Genomic DNA, 26,402 nt, shown 5'->3' with positions numbered 1-26,402 from the left:
AATCTAACTCCCAGTTGGTGTCACGTTGTCGATTAAACAACAACAAATTAGAAATAAGCAATCCTTATACACACTGAAATGTATTTACTCTGCAAATGAGTAATCACGTCCTAAAAACTATGCAGTTTTGTCCAAAATAATATTGTTGACATTAGTATTTTTACTCCTCAGATACGTTAAAGTACTCACTTTAGTGAGCTTCATAGTTCATCCTATGTTTTAACGCATTTTACTAATTTTACTCAACATTATCTAACTAATTCCTTGCTTGCACAAAAACAACAAAGGCATCATTTAAACGTTTTGGTGTAACTTTATTAACAGTGGAAAACCAGTCCTTATAATCAGACTGTTGCAAACCTATTTAACCTATACTGCAATGTTATAGCACATGATCTATAAACTTACCACGAGATTAGGTTACACGCAGGGGCGTCAATCCGTATTCACGGGTAGGGGGACAGAAATTATACATACAAACAAGCACTCATACACCCACACGCGCATACATACACCATACACACACATGCATACACGCATATACACATAATGTATGCATGACTAAGAGCTAACCTATACAATCTTTTAAAGAACGATGCTACTGGTATTAAATTAACTCTTTTGCTTTCTACCCACAATGTTTTTTCCTCTATTCCACCACATTGTCTCTTTCTTAGGTCGGGGTTCATGTTGTTTAATGTTTTTGGGGGTGGGATGGGGGTGGGTTGCTCATAACTATTTTAGCTTGTACATTTCTTCGAATACATTCCTATTTTGATGTGCAACCTATCACAATAAGTTACTTTAAAATCTAAATAAAGTCGTAGGTAGTTTTACGTATGCCTATATATAATATGAATCACAATTTGACAACTACCCGCAACTGTAGACATTCCATTGTACTGGCCGTTGGCGTAATAACTGTGTTCACTTTCAAGATACTACACAAAACTCACCCCTTGGATCACAATGGAACAGTCTGCATATGTGACGTCTACAGTCTACATGGATGTACCATACCACCATACGACTTCTGTTTTCAGTAATAATGAATTGATAGTCAGTAGATGGCACACGTCTAGCAATATATTACTTCAAGGAGAGCTGGTGCGGGTGCTAGGAGCATTTACATAACTTCTACAGCTTCTACAGAAGGTAAGTGTCAGAAGTAATATCACTGCTTGATTGGCATTTTTAAAGTCGACGTTTGCGTTTGAATACCAACAGTGTCGCAGTTTGAACCAGAGATCCACATCTCGCTGTTCGACCATCTCACGGTAGGGTTAGCAAATGCCCTTTTGACTTACACACTAAATTATAAAAGTTATGTGATCTCTTAATCTAGATAAATCTGACTAGCTCAACGCTACTCATCACTGGATAGCTGACAAGTTGGCCATTCATCACTTCCAATTTTTCGTTACATGACCATGTTTATTTTTTATTATGAGTGCTCAACTTTTTCGTCACTTATATAAACAAACCTAATAATTTCGTACGCTGCTCTACCAAGGCATAAGTGGTCTAAAATTGCCTCAACTTTCCCAATGTTAGCACCACATGTACTTCTATTCATGCATCTTTAACATGCAAGCTACGAAAAAGCCAGATCCTAATGGATAACATATCAAGACAGAAGTTTTCCTGCTGCTTTGAGCTGATAGATATAGACTCGGTATGGAGCTGCCACGGTAGGTTGGGTGTTATATCTATACTCTCCTGCCTCGCGATATACTGCTCTAGATATTATATGGTCATAATTACGTGTTCACAATACTATATAACGGGGATTGTGGCTGATAGTGTGTCAATTTAAGTGAACAAACTCTATAGTCTGTGTGACATATCTTACAGAAAGAAATATACACAACGTATATTGAAAATACACCGTATTCATCCATCCTGGAAGTTGAAAGCACCCTAACGTCTTATTATATTATCTTTATCTTTCGTTTGTAGATTTTTTGTCTCGAGAAAGCAGGCCCATTCCTAAAATGAAGCTTCTAGGAATATGGATAGTTACACTTTTCGTCAAGCTGTGTTTCTCTGTTAATAGTGGAAGCCAGCCTAACATAATCTTGATATTGGCAGATGACATGGGGTATGGAGACCTTGCCTCTTATGGTCATCCGACCCAGGAGTTTGGTCCTATAGATGAAATTGCTCAACTGGGACTACGATTCACACAAGCCTATTCGGCGGATTCTGTTTGTTCGCCGAGCAGGGCTTCCCTGCTCACAGGTAAATATTGCTGTATATATAGTTACTCTGGTAATCTTCATATTATTTCACAAACAAGTAACTCACTAAAGTTAAGTGTATTCTTGTCATCCATTCATGGACCCTCGTTATTTGGACAAGATATGTCCTGTAGATTCACTCTCCAGTTTCATCTCATGTGTCTCAGTAAGAATGGTTTATCTCTACGCTTATTACTAGTTATTATGCTCCCGATGGCTTTGTTAACATAACCATCATTTGTGTTAGGATTGTCAAAACAAAACTGTTTTCAAGTTCTTCAATTGTCTCTTTAATCAAACCTTGCAATGAAATTAGTAAAATAACATCGATTAATAACAGTTATGGCAGCTGTGCTATTGTACAATGATTATATATATGGTGCTAGATTGGCACTATCTGTTCCTTGTACATGAACATCCGATGATACGTTGCGTGGTGAGTCGTAGACTGGTATACGCACTGGCGGATCCAAGGGGGGCCAAGGGGGGCCATCCCCCCCCAAAGGTGAGCCAAAAAGTGTTTCCGAACATCCGCTAAATCATATGATTGGAAATTTAAAAAATCGAGAGGAATAGCAGTGGTAGACTAGTCTAAACCTTTTCGTTTTCTGGTTTAAAATTAAATGCAGAGCTCCCAACTGACCCGCAATTCGCGGGAATTAGACCCGCATTCTAACACCCAAACCCGCTGACCCGCACAAGCGTCCGAAAAAAGTCAAGTAAACATAAAAAATTTGCATCAAATTTTGACTTAGCAACAATCATTTCTTTAGCATTTAGCATAATAGAGTATAAAACCTCCTTAACAGCATCATTTGAACCTCAAATTAGCCTATAATTCTTTTCATTGGGGCGAGCAGCGAACATTTTCATGCCACGGGAAAGAATGAATTATCACCTACTATTCAATTTATTGATTTTACACACACAAAAATGCATATTTCTCAGAAAATTTTGGGTGACAAAAGCCTTTCTAAGTGCCACCATTTTACATGTAGGCATCACCGGGATTCCAAAAAAATTCAAAAGGGGAGGGAGACCCCCTCCCCTTATACCCCTCCCCCAGGACGGCGATTCGTGGCATGGACCAGCATTTGCCTTCTCAAGAGCTGGGAGCTATGTAAATGTATGAGCATGAGGATTTACAGTATAACACCATTTTGCAGTTACAGGCTGGTTGTAAGAAATTTATAACCTATGAGAAAAAAAAAATTTTTGAGAAAGATGATCCCAACTTTGTTTTATAAATATTTTAGAAAAATACACCTGGGAAACATTTTTTTTAGAAGTATATTAACATCACCATTGTACACTTTTGTCGCACCAAATTGCATCTGAGGGCAGTGGCGGCGGAACCGGGGGGCTTGGGGGGGGGGGGGGGCTCAGCCCCCCAATGAAAAAGTTGAGGGGGCAAATGCATGACAAGCCCCCCAATATTTACCAAGGCTCCGAAACGTGCATCAGCCCATTTTTCAATGCATACTTGTCGATCTGTCCTATGCACACGTATACTATATAGGTGTAATAATTTTAGTAATTGCTGGGGGACCCTCGGCCCGTCCCCTGGCTATAGACTACATTGTCACCCCAACCGCGTCTTCACGCCCCGTAAAATGTGGAAGCAGTGAGTGTGAGTACCGGTAAGCGTAACACAACTTCGTCTTAGGCCAATGACTTGCCTCATTTCAGCCAGTTCTCCAACATACCCTTACTTAGTGGCGGAACGTCCATATATACAGACAGGGGGCGGATGCCCCCCCCCCCCCTGACGGACTCAAATGGACTGCTGGCGCCCTTTTCAGCTTTTCACTATTTTTTATTTATTCGCGATTATTGACTATTTTATTGCGCTCTCATATACCTATTGACATTTGTCATATTCTGTTGGTGTAATTTTCCGACAAAATGGCGACGACACCTATTTATTCTCCGTTCATCTGCAAATTAGCAAGGCCCGGAAAGGGTCATTTCCTGCAATCTAGGGAGTATCTTTACTGAAAAATTTTCTGTACGCTCCGCGCCAACCTCTGGTGGCGCTCCGCTTAGATAGTGTCGAAAGCGTCCCACTGCCCTTACTTCACTCAAAAACGTCTTTACGAGTACACCACGAGTAAGAGCTACTCTCTATCGAATATACAAATTACAATGTTTTTATAGACTTTTACGTGCAATCTGAGAAATTGCAGGCTTGAGACCCATATTTTAGGGCTAGGTATTCTCAGCATAAAACACTCGGGAAGTGCCGTTTCCGGCCATCTGGGGGTTTGAAAAAAACCCAAAATTTTCTTCTACGCTCCGCGCCAACCGATGGTGGCGCTCCGCTTAGATAGTCTCCACACATTAGCCCCCCCCCCCCATAATTTTTCCGTTCCGCCGTGCCTGTCTGAGGGCATTCAGCAACAGAAAATGTTCAAAAGGGGAGGGGGCACCCCCTCCTTAGACCCCTCCCCCATATCACTCTAATGCCACTTTGGCCCCTCCCAAACAAAGGCCCTTGATCCGCCAGTGGGTATACGTGAACACTTAACACAGTTTCAAGCCGAAACCGTAAGATCGTTTAACCCAAATATCGAAAGTGCTGCGTTTATAAACAATTCTAAATACAATCTAACCAAACCACCACATTTTCCTTTCTGTTGCTTTCGTACAAGCTAGCGAGAGGGTTCTTGAATCCCGTTTGAACATAATAAAGAGCATATGTTTCGGCCCAAAGTAGGCGAAATAGATATTTGGGAGAAATGTTCCAGTGTTGCCCGTTGTATGACAGATTGACTTTGTTCGCAACTGAATAGGTTTTCCGTTATGTTGTCACAAGGATAAGTATATATTAAATGCATACAGACACATTGCCCCAACTTTTCTAAATCGTCCTTATACAGAAGTGTTACAACGTCGGTAAGCGAGGGTGGAGTGTGGTACCAAATTTGTGGCTCAATTTGAATCATATGACAATGTTCAAACTACATATTTATTTCGGAGTACTCATGGGTTAAGCGGGCCCAACCCCTACCTTTTGCTACAACCAGGCGCGTATCCAGGATTTTCAAACCCGGGGGGCGCGAATAACTATCTAAGCGGAGCGCCACCATCGGTTGGCGCGCAGCGTACAAGAAAATTTCTTATTTTGATACCCCCCAGATCACCGGAAACGGCACTTCTCGGGCTTGAAAATGACCAACCAGATGTACACTTTTTGCCTGAGAACCAAGTATTTCCTAATAGTTTTGTTTTCCATCCATAACCTTTTTGAAGCTTGTCAACCCGGCACACATTTTGTTCGACCTGATCGCATCTCCTGTGGGTCTTTGCTTTTGTAGGTGATTCTACGTCGCGGCCCACAATACCCGTCAGCCCCACTTTCAAGGTTTTAAGCCCCATATTTGTTCAGAATTTGAAAATTCACATTTCTCGTGAATAAACTCACTTCAAAACATACCCATAATGTTGTACAAAAATTTCATCTATGGACAACCAATGTAGAAAAACTTCCTTCAACCCCTAACAGACCGGTCAAAATTGCACGAGTAGAGGGAAGTGTGATGCAGCATGTTGGTCAGAAATTTTCGAAAATTCAGACACAGTTAATTTATTGGTGTAGAAATATTAAAACCTCTTATAACGACTGTTATAAAACTTGGTTGAAGGAAATGAAAAAATAGCAGATATTTCCGAAACCGAACACTATACACATAGGCATAGGAGGCGCGGCGGAAGTGGCGGAGCTAGGGGTATTGGTCAGGAGGGGCGAGAATGGTCTGTAGGGGCGCTTTCAACACTATCTAAGCGGAGCGCCACCATTGGTTGGCGCGTAGCGTACATAAAATTTTTGAGTAAAGATACTCCCTAGATCGCCGGAAATGACCCTTTCCGGGCCTGGCTAATTTGCAGATAAACGAAGAATAAATAGGTGTCATCTCCAAATTACACCAACAAAATGTGACAAATGTCAATAAGTAGATGAGAGCGCAATAAAAAAGTCAATAATCTAGAATAAGTAAAAAGTGGTAAAGAGCTGAAAAACGCGCCATTTGAGTCCGTCAGGGGGGGGGGGGGCATGCGCCCCCGACCGTATGGACGCTCCGCCACTGCGCGGCGGGGTGCAGCCCCTAATTCGACATTACTAATGTAAAAGAGAGTTTTGACATAATTGGACCTTCATGCTGAATTTGCATGAATTTGCCAAGGGAGGGCCGAAGCCTGTATGCAAATTATCTCAGCGTAGCGCCACCATAGGTTAGCGCGAAGCGTACAAGCAAATTTTGGCCGAAAATGTCTCCCAGATCGCTGGAAATGACACTTCCCAGGCCTTGTAAGTTGCATCTAAGCACTTTCTATTTTGAAATTACTTAGCGATATCATTTAAAACAAAGCTGAATGGGGGGGGGGGGGCGGGCGGTCGCCCCCATCCCAAAAATCGTCATGTTCCGCGACGACACGGTCGAGTTCGAGACCAGCCACAGTTGGTTTCATAGCACAATTCTACACACGCGTTATGATAGACCATATATAGTATATATATAGATCATTAGTGAGAGAGGAAAATGGAAATGTTAAAAAATGGAGTTGTCGGTGTAAGGGGTAGGGTGAGTCACACTTTTACGAAATCATTGATCCGTCACTGGCTACCCTTCAGCGCTGTAATGATGTCACTGTTCCTCTTTCTCTTCCCGGTGTCTTCGCGTTTTTCTTTTACTCCCTCCTTTTCTCCTTTTTCTCTCTTTCTTCTTTTTCTTTTCTCTTCCTTCCTCTCCTCCTCTTCTTTTTTCCCCTCTTTTTTCCTTTTTTTTCTCTTTTTTTTCTCTCCTCTTTTTCTTACCCGGGGGGCGCGCGCCCCCAACGCCCCCCTGGATACGCACCTGACAACCCACCAACGTTCTCTAAGTAAACGACAGTCCTTGTAAAATGAGCAAGAGTCAATACAAATTAGCAGCGATCTTAACATATCAATATAATTTGAGCACTAGTTGCGACTTTCCATGACGGGTTGTTGACTGCCATTTTTCATTGATTGACTGATTTTTTGTAGTTGGACTGGCCAGTGGATTTTAATAAATATTGTAACCCGTACTTAACACCAGGGTTCAAGCTGTTAATCATAAAGATCTCTTCGTAAGGTTGGATTAATGTCATGCAATGTTGTAGTACCATTTATAAGGACTCTGACACTATACCTGTCTCTCCAACTGTGAATCTATGTATGCAGGGTTATAGCTAGGAGATTGTGAGTGCTGGTTTAATAAATTTGCGAAGCGTAGCGAGCGAAGCTCTCGCATCTCACGGCCGGGGGTCCATGGCCCGCTTAAGGGTGATTTTTGCTACTTTTCAGATTTACAATTGGTAAATAACAGAAAAAGGTGACGTTATTATCATGTTTTACGGCAAGGGAAAGATAAATTTGTTGCTTTTGTTGTATTTCACAAGCATTTTACTTTTTTTGTGCCGGCCGGTGGACTGTTTATTCACTTCCAATGCCGGCCGGCAGGCGTGAGTGGCGGTTACCACCGGCCGCCGCCGGCCGGCGTGGCTATAACCCTGTATGTATGTATCTTAGATCCACCTGCAACCAGGAACTCGCGAAAAGCCTCATTGGCTAATCAAAGCCGCAAGCTGACCGAAGTCAGTCTCTTACATTCATATTTAACGTCCATGATTATGAATTTGTAATTGTCAACAACTCTGTAACTGGACGACATTCATTAATCTGGGAGTGGCTCGAACCGGGGACCTTATGATTGAAACGCACCGGCATTAACCACTGACAAGGGCGGCGGAAGCACTTTTAATGTGGGGGGGGGGGGCACCGACATCAAAGGGCACTTTGCAGAAATTCGATTGGACTGATGTAGCCTTATATTTAGTACCATTTATAACTCTTATTGTATTATCTTATTTGCGTACAGTATACACATCACTCCATCAACGCCCCCCCCCCCCCCCTCAAGGAAAATACGCATACTAGCACTGCAATATCCAATGTACAAATTGGGAACAAGGAACAAGTTTTCTATTGAGACAAAATGAGGTGAAATCATGCTAGTTGCTAATGTAGGAATCTTCCGAATTAGAGTTTATTTCTTGTTAATATCTTAACAAAATTTTTCCATTCGAAATAGCTTTAAGTTTGACTCACAGAAATTCATTAAAAGTCAGGGGCGTAGCCAGGATTTGCAAAGTTGTATGCACGACTATCTGAGCGGAGCGCCACCATCAGTTGGCGCGGAGCGTACAAGAAATGTTTGGTTTTACAAACCCCTCAGATGGTCGGAAACGGCCCTTCCCGAGTGTTCATTCTGGTTCCCTGGCCTCTTGCTAACTTGAGACACCTCAATTTTTATGTAGAAAAAGGGCACATTTTTAACCTGAGGAAAAGTGGGGGGCGCGTGCCCCCTGTGCCCCCCGGTTCCGCCGCCCTTGAACACTGAGCTAACACTCCAATTCGATTCTTAATGTGTTATTAGTGTGTTCCGTTCCAGTAAGCCTCTGAAGAAGAACCTGATAGAATTAAAACGTTTGGCCCTATAACTTCTACATGAATTAACTTTAACAGTTCATTTTAGGAGATAATATTTGTTGAAAACACCCCAAAACACATGTTGAAAACTCTTTGATTCTTAGACAGAGTTATACGACATTACTGTATACGTACTGTTCTGTAAGTCAATAAGTTCTATACTTGTTCCTAACATACGGGTAAATCAACACTTAGTTTTCCATATTAATTTATTTCTTTTCGTTCCGTGGCTTTTTTTTAACATGATGTAATAATGTATTTGTTTGTTTTTTAGGAACATAAATGCATGAACATTAATTAATTTAGCTGGTATATATATCTATAGTGATGTTTCTTGTCATAATTTTCAGTTGGTGAGAAGTCAGGCTGTACTTTTAAATTTACGGTTTCTTTTATAAGCCATCTGTTGGTGAGCGTGTTTTATGCCATATGTTTATAATAGTATTATGTGTTTCTAGAACCTAAGATAATGAAAATATAGAATTTTTAACAGTTGAATTATTTTTATAAAAGCAGGTAAGTTTTGTATTTATTCCTTTCCGTGGACAAAACTTCCTGTGATAAACATAACAATGTATGTATTACCTACACGTATGTCATCGAAAGACTGACCCTACTTCATAACGTCAGTTGAGAACACCTTATTGTTAAAGTTCATTTTCAGTTCATTTAATCCGTTCGCATGCATTGTCTCAATAAGTTAAATTACGCAAGAATTGTTGCACAGCTATCTAGTGTCTGTCTCGTGGCAATAAATTTGAATACAATGGAAAATACCAACCGTCGAAAAACACCTTGATAAGAACTTCAAGCTTCTAAAATACTTTCGAATTGCATTACATTTTTCCTTGATACGAGAAAAATGTATCTGACCGAAAGTTCAGTATATTTCCTGTAGTACCATTAATGACACTACTAGGTTGGTTACGGTAGATTGGTTTCGGGTTAACGATTGTTTCATTAATTAGCTCTATGTTACCGTTGCATTGTCATGGTTACGGTAGACTTGTTTGGGTTTACGATTGTGTCATTACTTAGCTCTAATCTACCGTCGTATTGTCATGGTAACGGAAGACTTGTTTCGGTTTACGATTGTTTCATTACTTAGCTCTAATCTACCATTGTATTGTCATGGTTACGGTAGACCTGTTTCGGGTTTACGATTGTGTCATTATAAGCTCTATGTTACCGTTGTATTGTCATGGTTACGGTAGACTTGTTTAGGTTTACGATTGTGTCATAACTTAGCTCTTATCTACCGTTGTATTGTCATGGTTACGGTAGACCTGTTTCGGGTTTACGATTGTGTAGTGGCGTAGCTAGGATTTTTGAGTGGGAGGGCCATGGGGGGCTGTTCTTTCTTGTGGGGGGGGGGGGGGGCGGGGGTTACTATCTAAGCGGAGCGCCACCTTGGTTGGCGCGGAGCGTACAGAGAAAATTTGAGATTTCAGCACCCCCCCCCCCAGATCGCAGGAGATGGCACCTGTGAGGCAAAATAGCAACCAAAAAAATGTGCAACTTTGGTGACAGAAATGCAAACAAAGTTTTTTCTCTTTCATGCTGACTGGCCTTGCCAACTCAGCCAGACTTTTAACTTGAGGGAAGTTGGCATCATTTGTCGTTTCAAGGTGTCAAGGCCTTTCTCCCAACTCAAACCCCTGTGGGCTACCGGTAGGTTTGCAGGATATGCCCACATGTGGACTTAAATAGCATGAGAGGAAGGGGATGGAAGACTAACACTCATCGATGTTTCGGTAATGGTCCACATTGGTGGCTCGGTGCTAATTAGGCCATTTATTGGGTTTCTTGACGCAGCTGTCATCAGAATCTGGGTTTTTGTGCCAATCGATGACCGATAGCATGTATTGGTATGTAAATTTCTTCTTCATATATCTAGCAACACTCTAAAAACAAATGAGTGGATTTCATGCCATTGGAGTGATCACTCGGCGCACTTCAAATTAAGAGTGAAATTTAACTCTATTGAACTCCTAATATGAGTGAATATAACTCTATTAGGAGTTAAGATTTACTCCAATGGAGTGAAAATTCACTCTTATACCGGAATGTGCTCAGTGATCACTCCCATGGAGCTAAATTCACCTATGTTTTTATAGGAAAAAGAAAGTTGGGGGGCATATGCTACAGATAACGCCTGGCTGCACACCTCAGCCCTAGCTGACACCTCAGCCCTAGCCGGACTGTTGTTAATGTCCAGACTACGGGGGCCAGTGCTGCCTGGAGCTTGTGCAGTTGTGCCCATCCGAACTCTCTGATTACTCGGACTACCTCCTACCTAGCAAGCGGATTCAATTATTCCTGCCTAGAGAAGGAACCAACATGCTGTACACGGAGTTTGAATCTGACAAACAAGAAGGGTCATAATTCTCCAATATGGATATTGTAGTATTTTTAATAGACTGATGAAACATTGAACTTGAACTCATAACCACTGTATGTTAGTCTAACAATTTTCAACTGTCAGATTTGATTAGCAGTGCCAAAACTATTTCCCAATTGTGGGGCGCTGTTTTTTTCCATACCCATTGGCCATGCGGAGCATCACGCACATATTGACGACAATTCATACCAAGTCTTTGCTATGACCAGCCTGAGATTTAATCCCTAGACCTCTGGCTGCTACTGGCAATTTTCAATTCTGCTTTTCTACTAATAAACAAAAATAGAACAATGCTATAGTAGTTAGTAGTTCCTCATAATTATACACAAAACAATATCCATGCACTTGCAACCTCAAATTTATTATGTATACATATAAACATATTTTCACAGACAGATGAAGATAAAAAGAACTAATGATGCCAAATATTAGCACTGATGAGCCCCCCCCCCCCCCTAATCAAATAAAACATCAACATGAAACACTAGCAATGTACTTGCAACCTTAATTCAGTTACATATTATCAGTATATAATCAAGATATTTCCAACAATACACTTATTTCTGCCAAAATGATGGCATTGTTTACACTCCAATTATACACAAAACAATAAGTTCAAGATACTGTTGTTTTTGTCACAGATAAGGTGGAGGTTTTATACCGCAAAAACGACCTACTTGTTTCTGGTCCCTCTCCAAAATTCTCTGCTCCCTCTATTCTGTTATTAGTTTTGCTACGACATGAATATTCACTTGTGAAAACAAAAGATAAACTATTTCCACAGAACCTTTATGCTTTGCCTAACAAACTATATTCAATCATTCCCAGACAGCCACACAAATGACAATCGGTAAAGTGATGATCTTGCCAAATGTCAGGCAACAACATTCCTCATTGTTAATGTTAAGGACAATTTTGTGACTGAAATTAACACACCACCACTGAGTATGTTACACATTCATGCTATTGTATTGTAATCTACAGCTCAGTCATCGGATGGAACACCAGTTTTCGGGTGATGCGGCTGACGTTCTACAGTACGTGCATGTTGAATACTTCCGAAATTTTCCCATATTCTGACTGTAATTTGTGAATAAACTTTATCGTACGCGTGATCAGTACAGTACAGTGCATATCATCATAGACGTACGTACGTACTACGTACGTTCGTATATCAGACGCACTCGATACCCACGATACGATACGGTCCTGGAGAAACAATTTCCACTCATCATTTTTTTAAGGCGATACAGTAGTGAGTAGTGAACAGGTACAGCCGCATGTTTGCAGGAATTCAGAATTCCCAATATTTTATATCTCTACCAGTAGTGGAAAATCATGTTTCGACAGTTTCGTGGCCATGAAAAAAGTTGTTTTGTGGAATATTCAATGACATATATTCATTTGACTCGAGGCAATATAGGAATACCTGATACCTCGGCTCAGTACAAACGGAGCCAATCTTTCGATAGATTGTTGCGCTAGGTGGAAGCACTGAACATATTTTCAGCAGATATCGATATCGCGCAGCACAACAAGGTTCGTGGTGTATGGTCGCAATCGTCGCATCCACCATTGCCATGCCATGCTGTGTGACCATTCTCATGATTACTACAGATATTGTATTATTCTTATTCTGCCAGATGCAGACGAGAAAATTGTGTAACTCTATTTCCCAAATTATTGAACAAAAAATATTAGTGAATCGCACTGATAAGTGTTTTTTTTTACAACATATTTTTTACCCCATTCCCAGTGGGGGGGGGGGCAGTGGGGGGCCAGCCGATTTCATGGGGGCCTCGGCCCCCCTTGGCCCCCCGTAGCTACGCCACTGCGATTGTGTCATTACTTAGCTCTATGCTTCCGTCGTATTGTCATGGTAACGGTAGACTTGTTTAGGTTTACGATTGTGTCATTACTTAGCTGTAATCTACCGTTGTATTGTCATGGTAACGGAAGACTTGTTTTGGGTTTACGATTGTTTCATTACTTAGCTGTAATCTACCGTTGTATTGTCATGGTAACGGTTGGCTTGTTTCAGGTTAACGATTGTTTCATTAGCTCTATGCTACCGTTGTATTGTCATTGTGTAGATATTTTAGAATTTTACTGTACCCTTCGTTTGCGTCAAGTTTCGGACCTGTGTTACCCGTGCTATCCGTACACTGGTAGAGGACCTTTGTTTTTACAATGTAAAATTACAAGCGACTGTGTGTGTGAGTACAAAGCAACTTTGCCTATGGATTCGAACCGTTACATGGTAAATACCAACATTGACCAACATTGAATTTTCAAGTAAAATTTGGTATAAATTTATCCTACCAATATATAAATGATATAATTATAACGAAGACTATGTTGAAAGCAATCGGACAAAAAAATTACTTAAAATGATTATTCATTTGGCCAAAGGTACGCAGTGTTTGCAAAATATTTTCCTAAATTGTCATGTCACTAATGATAATGGCGTCTATATTGTAATGCAGTCGAAATCGTGTGAGTCGTGTAGTAATTTCGTAACTGTGGTTGTATGCACGTGCAGGGTTGGTAGCGTGCTTAGGAAATAAGTCTCTTGTAGGCCTGTAAAGTGCTTATGATATTGTTTAAATTTTGTTAGTAATAAAACAATTAATAAATAGATAAATATCTACAAGTTCCCGCATCTTTTGTCCATATGCTTCAAATCATTATAAGTGCCTACCATCATTTTGTATTTCGAGAACCTGCTCATTGAAAACGAAATGTATATTTACTAAGCATATGACCTTGGCAGGGCTGTTTATGGACACAATTGACATAATTAAAAGTGTCATAAATATACAACGTTATCTTTCAATAGCTGTTTAATTGTCTGCAACATATCAACATGTTTGTGTCTACATTCTGTACTTCAAACAATTCAGTTGTTATTCACTGAAAACTTAAATTGGTTCACCGACTAACATAACGTTAGTCCATCTGGTGCCCCTCCCGACTAACATAGCCTTAGTCAGTTGCTATAACGACTAATTTATTCCTTAGTCAGTTGGATTTCTTAGTCGGTCATCTTAGTCCGTCAGCTTAGTCGATCAACAATTTCTAAATGTATATTAGTCAGTTACATTAGTTGGTGACATTAGTCGCTCTTTACCGACTAATTTATATGAGCCGCCGACTAGTTTATAGCAGGTTTTACATTAGTCAGGATGGTGCCTAACTTTTCCCGACTAACCTTTCTTAGTCGGTATCGAATGACTAGTTGCACTGACTAGAATCACTGAAAGAATTAAACCCGACTAGTTTCACTGACTAGCATCACCGAAAGAAAAGAGAGCAGAAGATACACAAATAATGTGTACGTTGGCAGTATTTATTTCTGATAAAACTTCTGATGTCTACAAAGGCTGACTTTCGACAGATAGAGAAGAAATCACTGTAAACAAAAATCTGAAAATATGATTTTATTCCAACAAAGTTAAGACAAGTTAATGGATCAGACATGAATAGCAAAAGTATAACATTGCACAATAATGCAAAGTTGAATCTTGGGCAAGGGTTCCTCATGACTTTCGTTTAAAGTGGTACCCCAAATCGACACCAGTTAAGTCTTCACGAACAAAGAGTGTTTCTCTTAACTACAAATGGCCTCCCACTTGTCTTCAGGAAGCCAAAATCTGCACCATTATTGACCTGTGAACAGAAAATATGATATACGTGTAAGCACAGATACAGATATAGCACATGATAACTCACATTATCATAAACATACATTTACATTAAAATTTTATAACATATTGGGAGGTATACATTTAAATCTAGGTCCCTCAAATTATAAGCCAGGAATAGCAGCTTTACCAAATAATTATCAGCTTTGAACAGCATAACACCAAGTTATTTTTCAAAGCTTAATAATTATGTTAATCATGTTAATAATGGTCCCAATAGACCGGGAGCCCAGAGGGTTTGGTTAGCTGGGAAGGTAACCAATTGCCTTGTACATCACAATGTTCACAGTGCATTCCTGTATATGAAACCAGACGACTGTCAAACCGACTGTGGTGGGTGTGGCTGGGAGAGCAATTTTAAAGTCACCCGATAGCTAACCCAGATCAGTTTTCATGGTAACACATCAAAGTAAGTACAATGTGTCAGGTATGGCCCCAAGAGCAAGAAATGGCCATTGCCAGTAATTATTGGTGGTGGGGTACCCCTGCCAGTGATCTATAATTGACCCCTCAAGGCTGACCTAGGTCAGCTCATGAGGTAACCGCTTGAAACCTACTGGAAAATGTTGGTTAGGACTTCAGATACAACTGATGGGCATTGCCAGTAATTTTTATTGGTGGGGTACCCCTGCCAGTAGACCCCCAAAATGCCCATCCCCCATTGACCTAGATGAGCTCATGATGTAACCAGTTGAAAACTACTGGAAAATGGTATCACTTCATATGTAAGGGATGGGCATTTACAGTAATTTATATTGGGGGAGGGGGGTACCCCTGCCAGTAGACCCCCAAAATGCCCATTCCTTCATTGACCTAGGTCAGCTTATGAGATAACCAGTTGAAAAATTACTGGAAAATGATAGGGTTAGGGTCAGGGTTAGGGTTAACTTGGTTATATTGGGGGTCTACTGGCAGGGGTACCCCACCAATAAGAAATTACTGGCAATGCCCATCCCTTGTATCTGAAGTCCTAACCAACATTTTCCAGTAGGTTTCTCGGTTTCCAAATTGAAGTGAATCGAAGTGGGTTAAAATACCTTAGTCCGTCGCCACCGACTAAGCTGCGATTATATTTTCCTTAGTCAGTGTAAACTGACTAAGAAGCAGCGATGAAACGAAGATTTTTGCTAGTCCGTGTGCATTGACTAACGTTACAGACTAATTTAACGTTAGTCCGTGGCAATATTGACTAGTTTATTTTTTCAGTATACACTAATATCGCAGCTGTACCTACAAATCAAATCGAGTAAGAGCATGCGGTCTAAGTGAAACAAGGCGTCGTGCACTAAGACAACTAAGACAATAAGACACTGAGACGCTAAGACACTAAGACAACTAAGACAATTACGCCAACTCTTCATTTGTTCGTTAGACATGCACTTCACATTGAATTGCAAGGGAATGCAATTATATTTCTGTGGTGAGGTATCGCAGCACATCTGTTGAGGCCGCAAAACATGTGGTGTGGTATCGCAGCCACATCTCAAGCATTCCGTTGCAACATATCCGTTGTCGGTATAACAACGTTGGATGATCTTACGCTTGCGCACTATCTCTCGCAAATTAACGAGATTTCTTTAAAATGTACAGTGTTTACCCGTGTTCAAACAATTAAAACCTATGGTCCATTTGAACAGTACTTTGGGACATGTGATAACCTAGCATGTACCGTGACACTGGCTGTCTGTCACATCTCATAGCAAATCCCATGTAGAATGTTCGAGAACCAATGGTTGTCCGTTGTCATTGTTGTCTTCTCCATCTTTCATTTCTTCTTTCTTCTTCCAGGACGGTTACCAATTCGTACGGGTGCCTGGGGTAACGACTTTAGAGTCTGGTTGACAAACTGTAGTAGAGGTCTCCCTCACTGGGAAATCACAATAGCAGAAGCGCTGAAGGAAAAGGGCTACACAACTGGTATGGTGGGGAAGTGGCATTTGGGTAAATATCACAATTATTGCTTTAGACAATAATATCAATGTAGCATTGACATACAAGAGTTTAGGTAAGCCAAGATGTAATTATATTTAACTATGCTCAAGTGGATTGGGTTATAATTAAAGAACACCGGACCTTTGACATAACAAGGCCTGTTCATCTGTTGGTTATTATCTATGTTGGTATCAGCTTCCAATGCAATCACATTTACATGGCATATCACAAGGGGGGTGGGTGAACGGGGGAGGGGCATTTAATCATACTTTAACTTTCTCTGTTCCATGTATGCACGGTTGTACCAAAAGACGCCAGGTACATAGGTTTTTACAGAAATATAACTTTATTACCTTTAAGGATATCAATATCTCTTCTGCAGGAATTAACAGATATACTTACAACGACTTCACGTACATCCCGAGTACTCAGGGCTTCGATTTTGTTGGTCATATGATACCATTTGGAGGAAGTTACTCCTGTGAAGAGACTGGTGTACGGTGACATGACATACTATTTATGGAAATGTCTATAAGTGAAGAATGTATTTAAAACTTTCCAAGAATAACGTGTTTAGAAACACAACATACTTCGCAGAACTGAGCAAACATTGATACCTTCACTGGTGAATAATACTGGCAGACGAAGATGATAGGCCTATATCCTGTTCAAAAGTAATATATATATATATATATATATATATAACAGTCTGTTCAAAGTATCTCTTTCGAGATCCGGCTTTAGGAATCACAAATGATTTTCGAGTTGGATAGCATCATGTTTGATCTCTAGAGTAGGGCAAAATATGTCACCAAAAACAGAACTAGTATTGTTCGATATAGGTGACAAACGCCTACAGTGGAATTACGATCTTCCTTACCGGTTTCGAACCTCTGGACATACAATCAGCGTCCATAGCCTAGTGGTTAGGGTGTCCGCGTACAGAGCGGGAGGCCCGTGGTTCGAATCCCGGTGGAGGCTGAAAGTTTTTTCACTGTTCTTGATTTTCCAACTCATTACGATTTTCATTGATGTATATATATATATATATATATATATATATTCTCCTTCAAGTAAATTTCGAAAAATTACGATCGCTTAGAGGTTAAGTTCTGCCCTTTTGTTATGTTAATCAATCGTTCAATCTTTTGTTTACTTGTTTTCGTTATCCGTTCAACGAAAACTCGACATTTAGATAAACGTACAGCTTAATTGACTTACATTCTAAAAGGTTTACATGGTATTCTTCATACTATGTGTTAATAACCAAATATATTACCTATTTGTGCACTGCAGAGATATGGCAATCAGACGCAAACTTCATGCGCCCTGATGTACGGCGATGAAATAATCCAGCAACCTTATTACCATGAAAACCTAAGCATCGCCTTTGTAGAGGACGCCCTCACATTCATACGGAATAGCAAAGAAAGGCCTTTCTTTTTCTACTATGCTGCCATGCATCCTCACATACCAATGTTCTCCTCGAGACGATTTAAGGGGTCTTCAAACAGAGGTGACTATTCACTACATCTCAATTGTTAAACCTTACTATAACAGAAAAAAAATGAAACCTGTGCGCAGGCCGTGCGCAGTGTTCGTGGTGTGAGGGGTAGTAATTTCCCCCCTTACCGAAAGTTTCTTTCAGTGAGAGGCTACCTTTAAGTAACAGACCTGTTGGTTGACCAAATACATTATTATCACTTTATTTGTTGTATTAAAGTATTTTAGTCTGATAGTATAACGTGCCGTTCCGTATACAGTATTCGAATTTTAGGGGATAAGCCTGCCAATCCCCACCTACCCCACCCCCTGGCTACTCCACTGTCATATAGATACATAAACTTTTGGTTACTAAAATATAGCCGTTTTCTTAGAGAATACTATGTTTCGTCTATTAAAACTCGATATACATTAAACTTAGTAAACTAATCCCTAGAAATAGTTTATTAAGTCAAGACAGCAAGTCAGGGGTGTAGTTAGGAAATAATTGGCTGAGTAATGGTAGCATTAACAAAGGAAAGGAACAGAGAGGATAAACGTTAATAGGAGTTGATTGATTTTCTTATCACAATGGATTGAGGAGTACTTGGAGTTTTTTCTATTGTGTTTACTTCTATTTAAGGTGTTTATGGGGATGTTATAAATGAACTCAGCTGGGAAGTACAGAGTATCGTTGATGAAGTTCGCGCTCAAGGAATCGAACACAACACACTTATCGTATTCATGTCCGACAACGGTCCACAGCTGGAGTATTGCATCGAAGGAGGCGATCCGGGAATTTTTCGAGGTAAATAGTTATGATATATATATATATGTTTGTGTGGGTGTGTATGTGTGTGTGTGTGGGTGTGTATTTAGGTATGTATTTTAGATCCTCCTGCAAGCAGGAACTCGCGAAGAAGCCTCATTGGCTTATCAAAGCCGCAAGCTGACCAAAGTCAGTCTCTTAGATTCATAGTTAACGTCCATGATTATGAATTGTCAATTGTCAGCAACTCTGTAACACGGACGACATACATTGATCTTGGAAGTGACTTGAACTCGGGACCTTATGATTGAAAGGTACCGGCGTTAACCACTGTGTCTGTGAAATAGCTTTGTCGTTTTGAGGCGGTAAAATACTGTTAAAAGTATTGTTAAACATCCAAGCATAAAACCGATGATGAAAGCTTAAAAAACACATTATTGTAGTGGCTTATACAGAACATGAAAAAAGAAGGATTTACCCTTGTAAATAGTGAAGTGATCCCTCCCCCCCCCCTCCCCACCCGCAACCCCTTGTTAGTGTTAATCCCTCTTGCTGTGGCGTGAAAGCAGCGCAGTTATTTCTGCTGTATAAAAGCAAAGTACAATATCTGAGTGATTTTCGTGTAGAAGCGAACGATCCTTGTAGGTTATTGACAAATGTTGACTCCCAATCCGACACAATCCGATGTTTGTTCGCAATGCTTTGGACCGCTGTGTTAAACTTCGAAGAACATAACGTTATGCTGAGCTTCGAAGACTCCTGAATCCGGATTAATGTATTACATACTTCGGATTTATGCGGTATATAAATACGATTAATGTACCGCATAAATAAGCATCGAGATTCGCTCACCTGATTGGTCAATTTATGTCCGACATAATTCGTATTTGAAGCATGGAGGAGCGAGTAGTCCCTTAAAGTGGACTGGGGAGCCTGGTAAAATTTACAGCACATTTTCACAGAAGTTAATAGAATACAGACGGGCTGTGTAGAAATAAATTTTTAACTGTGGGAATCAGTCATGTAAAGACTGTCCTCGATCTCTGCTGCTACTAGGTGCTCCTCAAGTTGAACCTATTCACCGATGCTTACAAGAGCATTGGGCTTGCCTACAAGCTGCTGGTAACGCTACCTGTGTCACAAGTGGCATGTGTACGTTCTTTCTCTGCCTTGAAGAGAATCAAAAACCCCTTTGAGAAGTACAATGACACAAGAACATCTTGAAGCGTTCATGTTGATGTCTGTGGGAAAAAGAATCTTGTCCAAACTTGCACTAAAAATATAATTGATGGTGTGGTTGCCAGAAGCAGCGAACTGCGTAGGCTCCTACTCTCGTAGTCATGACATGTGCTCGTGTTATTGAACACATATGTTTTAGTGGATTTTATATGTTTTTTTCTCCAATTTTTCAAGCATGTTGTCACAAAATTCTTGAAAAACTAATTAAAATCCAGTCTAAAACATATAGTTTTGCCTATGTTTGTTTACGTTTTTAACTTTCCTCAGTTTAATCAAGTGTTGCTTCTGGAAAGTATTTTTGGGTCTTTTTTAAAGGATTATTGTAACCTACAAAATGGAGAAATATAACACCGTTTTGCATCTAGGCATTCCTTAACTGCATATAGGCCTATGCGATATGGCTAAGATTCGCTTTTAAATTAGTATTTGTCAGGATTTGAACTTTCTACACTTCGTTACATTCATATTCACTATAACAATTTTGATCAACCTAAATGTTACTTCTTAAATGAATAGAGAAATACTTCGCACTTTATTCGTGGATCAAATTGATTATGATACTGCTTTATTGTCTGTTTTAGGAGGAAAGACCAACTCTTTCGAGGGAGGTTACCGAGTTCCACTGATAACATACTGGCCAGGTGTAATAGAACCAGGTGTGTCTCATGAAATATTCAGCGCCCTGGACTTACTTCCGACATTCATTGACCTGGCTGGAGGACGTCTAGCCGATGATAGGGAATATGACGGAATGAATAATGTCAACGCTCTCCTGGGCAAAGGACCATCATCACGTGACTTTGTCATGTTTTATAATCGGGATGTTCTATTCGCAGTACGATTTGGTGATTACAAGGTTCATTTCCTTACACAGGATGACCGACCGGTTCAATATTTTGGACGTCTTTGCCAACCTTTTGTCTATCCAATGACTACATCTTACTATTGCGACGAAAACAATGTCTCTTTGGAGTGCGTAGATTACCATGACCCTCCTCTAATTTTCGAATTGCTGTCCGACCCCACCGAATCATTTCCCTTAGATTCTACTCTATATAAGGAGCTATTAGATGATATAGAAACATTGATTGAGCAACATGAAGAGACTATAATCAGAGCGCCCCCATTAATGGATGATGTATTGAACAATACGTATCCTTGCTGTAACCCTCTCACTAATTGTATATGTAATTGGCCTTAATGCAATGTAACTCGTACCTCTCCTCATATCAAAGCGTTTTAGTCTTCATAAAACATGCATGATACAGCGATTTAAAGGACGAATTATAACACTGACTAATAGTGTCAGTTCGATGGCAGGAACAAGAATGTAATCTAACAGACTCTGTCTATGGCCCACAGCAGTTTCGATATACTTCGTAACATAATTTCCCATACGTAACTATTTCTTCACTTCAATAAAAAACTTTTCTAATTACTTTATATTTCTTAGAGTAGTATGTTTTACTTCACCTAAAATCTGGAATAAATAACAATTAAAACCAATGACTAAAATCACGGCTGTTGTATTGTTACTTTTTATGTTAATGATATTGAAGACATATCATCCAGTCTTACACGTTATCCTTTCCCAAATTGTAACAGATCGAACACTCGTTTTCTCCCCATAAACTGTGACATGCTAACATGCCAATACTTGGAAACCTTTATGTGCCTAATGTGTCCTATACTTTGCGAGAGTGATATCCAATACGGAAAAGGTACTATTATGTAAGAATGAAAACAATAAAGAAGGTATGTTATAATATATGGTTGAGATAACGTCAAACGGCGAGTGAGCAATTCATATGAGGGATGTTAGCGTACGTTATACTTCCTGTTCAAGATTGCTGATTGGGCTGAGGCTAGCTTTGGCTATATAACTTCTAAAAGAAGATGTGACCATCAACTTTCTGAATATTCATCCAAAAGAGTGACATCGATGTATAGTCGCTTGATATTAATAGAAACTGGACCCTACCGGATGTAGATCATTTTTCTGTGACTCAATGAACATTGGTATTATATTCATTAACACACACATGGCACCGAAGTGTCTACATCTTGGTTTGCGTTGCAATCCTTAATTCCATTATCGGATGACCCAAACGGATATACAGAAGTTGCACAGGGATCGTTTTGAACACGCATGAAGGCATTGATCTGGATAGTGGTCGGAATAACTAAAAAAGACCGAAAGAAAGTAGAGGATCATGGAACATTACATCATAAAAAGCTGCAAAACGTCAAAGGCCCGGATAATGTTATGATTCCAATGCCCTTGGTGTGTAAAATAATCTTACTATTTTTTTCAATTGGTCGACCCGACAAATGCTATTTGACCACCGATCACGAATATGGTGGCAGTAGTGGACAAAAGTCGCGAATTAATGCTAGCATAAATGCTACTTTATAGTGACATAAAATTTATGTGCCCATTTATGATGGGCCGATCAGGATGAAGTTCCATCAGATATGAGATCAGTATCATTACAGTCATCTCTAGAAATGGTTGGGTTTGTGTTGGGTTAATGTATTACTGATGTGTAGCTGAGATGTTATTAGCTGTTTACCATTGCTCATGACGGTTATCTCTAGCAATGATTGGGTTTGTGTTGGGTTCATGTATTACAGACATGTAGCTAAGGTGTTCTTAGCTATTTTCAATTGTTCATGTCAGTTATCTCTAGAAATGGTTGTGTTTGTGTTGGTTCATGTATTACAGACATTTAACTAAGAAGTTCTTAGCTGTTTACCATTGTTCATGAAAGTTTTCTCTAGCAATGATTGGGTTTGTGTTGGGTTCATGTATAACAGACATGTAGTTAAGATGTTCTTAGCTGTTTTCAATTGTTCATGACAGTTCTCTCTAGCAATGATTGGGATTTTGTTGGGTTCATGTATTACATACATGTAGCTAAGATGTTATTAGCTGTTTTCAATTGTTCATGACATGCAGTTATCTTTAGAAATTGTTGAGTTTGTGTTGGTCCATGTATTACAGACTTTTAGCTAAGATGTTCTTAGCTAGTTTCAATTGTTCATGTCAGTTATCTCTAGAAATGGTTGGGATTGTGTTGGGTTCATGTATAACAGACATTTAACTAAGAAGTTATTAGCTGTTTACCATTGTTCATGACAGTTATCTCTATCAATGATTGGGATTGTGTTGGGTTCATGTATTACATACATGTAGCTAAGATGTTATTAGCTGTTTTCAATTGTTCATGACAGTTATCCTTAGAAATTGTTGAGTTTGTGTTGGTTCATGTATTACAGACTTTTAGCTAAGATATTATTAGCTGTTTACCATTGTTCATGACAGTTATCTCTAGCAATGGTTGGGATTGTGTTGGGTTCATGTATTACAGACATGTAGCTAAGATGTTAATAGCTGTTTTCCATTGTTTATGGCAGTTACCTCTTTAGCAATGATTGGGATTGTGTTGAGTTCATGTATTACAGACATGTAGCTAAGATGTTATTAGCTGTTTACCATTGTTCATGACAGTTATCTCTAGAAATGGTTGTGTTTGTGTTGGGTTCATGTATTACAGACATGTAGCTAAGATGTTAATAGCTGTTTTCCATTGTTTATGGCAGTTACCTCTTTAGCAATGATTGGGATTGTGTTGAGTTCATGTATTACAGACATGTAGCTAAGATGTTATTAGCTGTTTACCATTGTTCATGACAGTTATCTCTAGAAATGGTTGTGTTTGTGTTGGGTTCATGTATTACAGACATGTAGCTAAGATGTTATTAGCTGTTTACCATTGTTCATGACAGTTATCTCTAGAAATGGTTGTGTTTGTGTTGGGTTCATGTATTACAGACATGTAGCTAAGATGTTAATAGCTGTTTTCCATTGTTTATGGCAGTTACCTCTTTAGCAATGATTGGGATTGTGTTGAGTTCATGTATTACAGACATGTAGCTAAGATGTTATTAGCTGTTTACCATTGTTCATGACAGTTATCTCTAGAAATGGTTGTGTTTGTGTTGGGTTCATGTATTACAGACATGTAGCTAAGATGTTAATAGCTGTTTTCCATTGTTTATGGCAGTTACCTCTTTAGCAATGATTGGGATTGTGTTGAGTTCATGTATTACAGACATGTAGCTAAGATGTTATTAGCTGTTTACCATTGTTCATGACAGTTATCTCTAGAAATGGTTGTGTTTGTGTTGGGTTCATGTATTACAGACATGTAGCTAAGATGTTATTAGCTGTTTTCAATTGTTCATGTCAGTTATCTCTAGAAATGGTTGTGTTTGTGTTGGGTTCATGTATTACAGACATGTAGCTAAGATGTTCTTAGCTGTTTACCATTGTTTATGACATTTATCTCTAGCAACGATGGGTTTCTTTAGAGTTAATGTATTACAGATATGTAGCAATCGTACCACAATTAACTGCTCTTGTCCATTTTACACACTGAATTTGTCACATTACAAGGCCGCTAGAGCATAGTAAGAAGTTTTCAACTGACATGTCCTACCCGCAAAATGTACTAGCTGATTGCTTGGACTACCACGGTACACTCGAATGTTACCACGATGATATTTTAGATTTTAAACAAGAATAGATCACATTTTAAAAATCAAAATTCTGCCGACGCCGAAAGCATATAGTTAGCCACAAATTATAATTTAAACAGCTCCCTCCCCTTCTTCAATATCAATCCCAGTCCAGTAAGTATATTCGATTGAGAAGAGGTCGTCCTGCCAGTCCAGCTAAGAAATTAGAATTAGAGCTGCTGCAGGTACTCCATCAACTAATTGTGGAAAGAATTTTGGAAGTATGTTTTTCAACAAACGGACACTATGCAATTGCAGTTTTCTTACTATCTCTCTTTTGAGGGCTTAAATCTCGGCTTTATTTTTTTTAGAATGGATATAGTTTTATTTCGCATCATTAATTGGCCGTTTACAAAATCGTACTTTCCTACACTGAATGAGAATCGTCAATTCGTTCATGCCTTGTTTACTTCTGGTTTAGGTTACTGCATGAATTTTTGTTATTCGATCCCCAGTTGAAGCTCAGAAACCCCAACTCATGGCGGTAATCTGCACACCATGTACTCGAAGAGCAATTATGTTGTGGCAATATTTATCATCATAGTGTCTATGCTCAAATTGATTCGCTATTGTTATTTTGTTACATGCGGGGTTGAAAATCTGCCGTACTTAAACGCTTTAGGAAGCCTAAATTGTTTCGATTAACTATCGTTTTTATATACGTCCATCATAATATAAACTATACATTCCAATATGAAAGCTTATTATTGCAAGAAACTAACAAAAACCACACACATGACTAACTAAACGCTTTATGCGTACAATAGAGTCGAAAGCTAGGGGAACCAGCACACACAAAACGACTGTTTGGAGAAGATTGCATCGGAATCTTTTTTAAATTGCACATATCTCATCTTTATTATATAAAGGATCTATTTAAGCTAATGTGAAATTGATCACATAACGATGATGGAATACCCTTTAGTGAACTGGAGGTTTCAGCAACTATTACTTAGATTTTACTTTTCTCTTTTGGGTTTATTCTGAACCTACTGAACAACTTCAAACCGATCGGTAGGGGTGGGGCAGAGAAAAGGGGTAGGGAAGGAACAACGGGAGTAACGAGGGAGGGGAACAGGGGTTTACCGGGAACTTACAGGAGAAGGAAAGGGGGAAACGAAAACATTCTTGGCAATTATACATTCGAGTGGGGCAGGTGTGGTTGCATTCATAACTGTATTCCCCCTTTCTTTTTTATCGCTAAACAAACAGAAACGTGGAACTGACACAAATGTCAGGGATTAAATTGACCCAATAATACTTAAAAGTTAAAGCGGCGTACCACGTCGCCGATAAAGTGTCAATTTATGTGCACGTGATAACATTGATTAACTAAAATCATATTATGCTGGGTAGAGTTGTATAAATATGTACAACTAGTTGACGTTAAATGATATTTAAGTGGATTTTTATATAAAGAGAGAAAGCAATGTCCAAAACACTTTTGACGGCGTCAAAATCTCGCTGGCTTTAGAAAAGAAAGCATACAACCTGTAACAAATTGAGTACAAGCAAAAGCCAGAGAATAGCGGAAACAAAGAAG

The 26,402-nt window shown here is 39.5% G+C and overlaps 1 protein-coding gene across 1 annotated transcript; it reads left to right on the top strand.

The window, feature by feature from the left end:
- The first annotated feature begins 1,000 nt into the window (after window positions 1–1,000).
- On the top strand, window positions 1,001–25,859 carry LOC139976177 (arylsulfatase-like). Its single transcript, XM_071984688.1, has 7 exons — window positions 1,001–1,155; window positions 1,960–2,241; window positions 16,645–16,797; window positions 17,171–17,283; window positions 18,085–18,304; window positions 18,914–19,078; window positions 20,860–25,859. The coding sequence occupies exons 2-7, from the start codon at window positions 1,995–1,997 to the stop codon at window positions 21,477–21,479; spliced, it is 1,518 nt and encodes a 505-aa protein (XP_071840789.1). The 5' UTR covers window positions 1,001–1,155; window positions 1,960–1,994; the 3' UTR covers window positions 21,480–25,859.
- Window positions 25,860–26,402: the final 543 nt, after the last annotated feature.

The sequence above is a fragment of the Apostichopus japonicus genome, chromosome 11 (genome assembly GCF_037975245.1).
Source record: "Apostichopus japonicus isolate 1M-3 chromosome 11, ASM3797524v1, whole genome shotgun sequence".
Taxonomy (NCBI): domain Eukaryota; kingdom Metazoa; phylum Echinodermata; class Holothuroidea; order Aspidochirotida; family Stichopodidae; genus Apostichopus; species Apostichopus japonicus.
Note: the sequence above shows the minus strand (reverse complement) of the source record. Positions and strands in the feature narration are given on the sequence as shown.

Excerpts from the sequence above, each read along its gene's own strand:
- LOC139976177 (XM_071984688.1), top strand. The coding sequence starts at position 1,995 with ATGAAGCTTCTAGGAATATGGATAGTTACACTTTTCGTCAAGCTGTGT. Across the intron at positions 2,242-16,644 it reads CAGGGCTTCCCTGCTCACAG|GACGGTTACCAATTCGTACG; the intron begins GTAAATATTGCT and ends TTCTTCTTCCAG. Across the intron at positions 18,305-18,913 it reads TAAGGGGTCTTCAAACAGAG|GTGTTTATGGGGATGTTATA; the intron begins GTGACTATTCAC and ends CTTCTATTTAAG.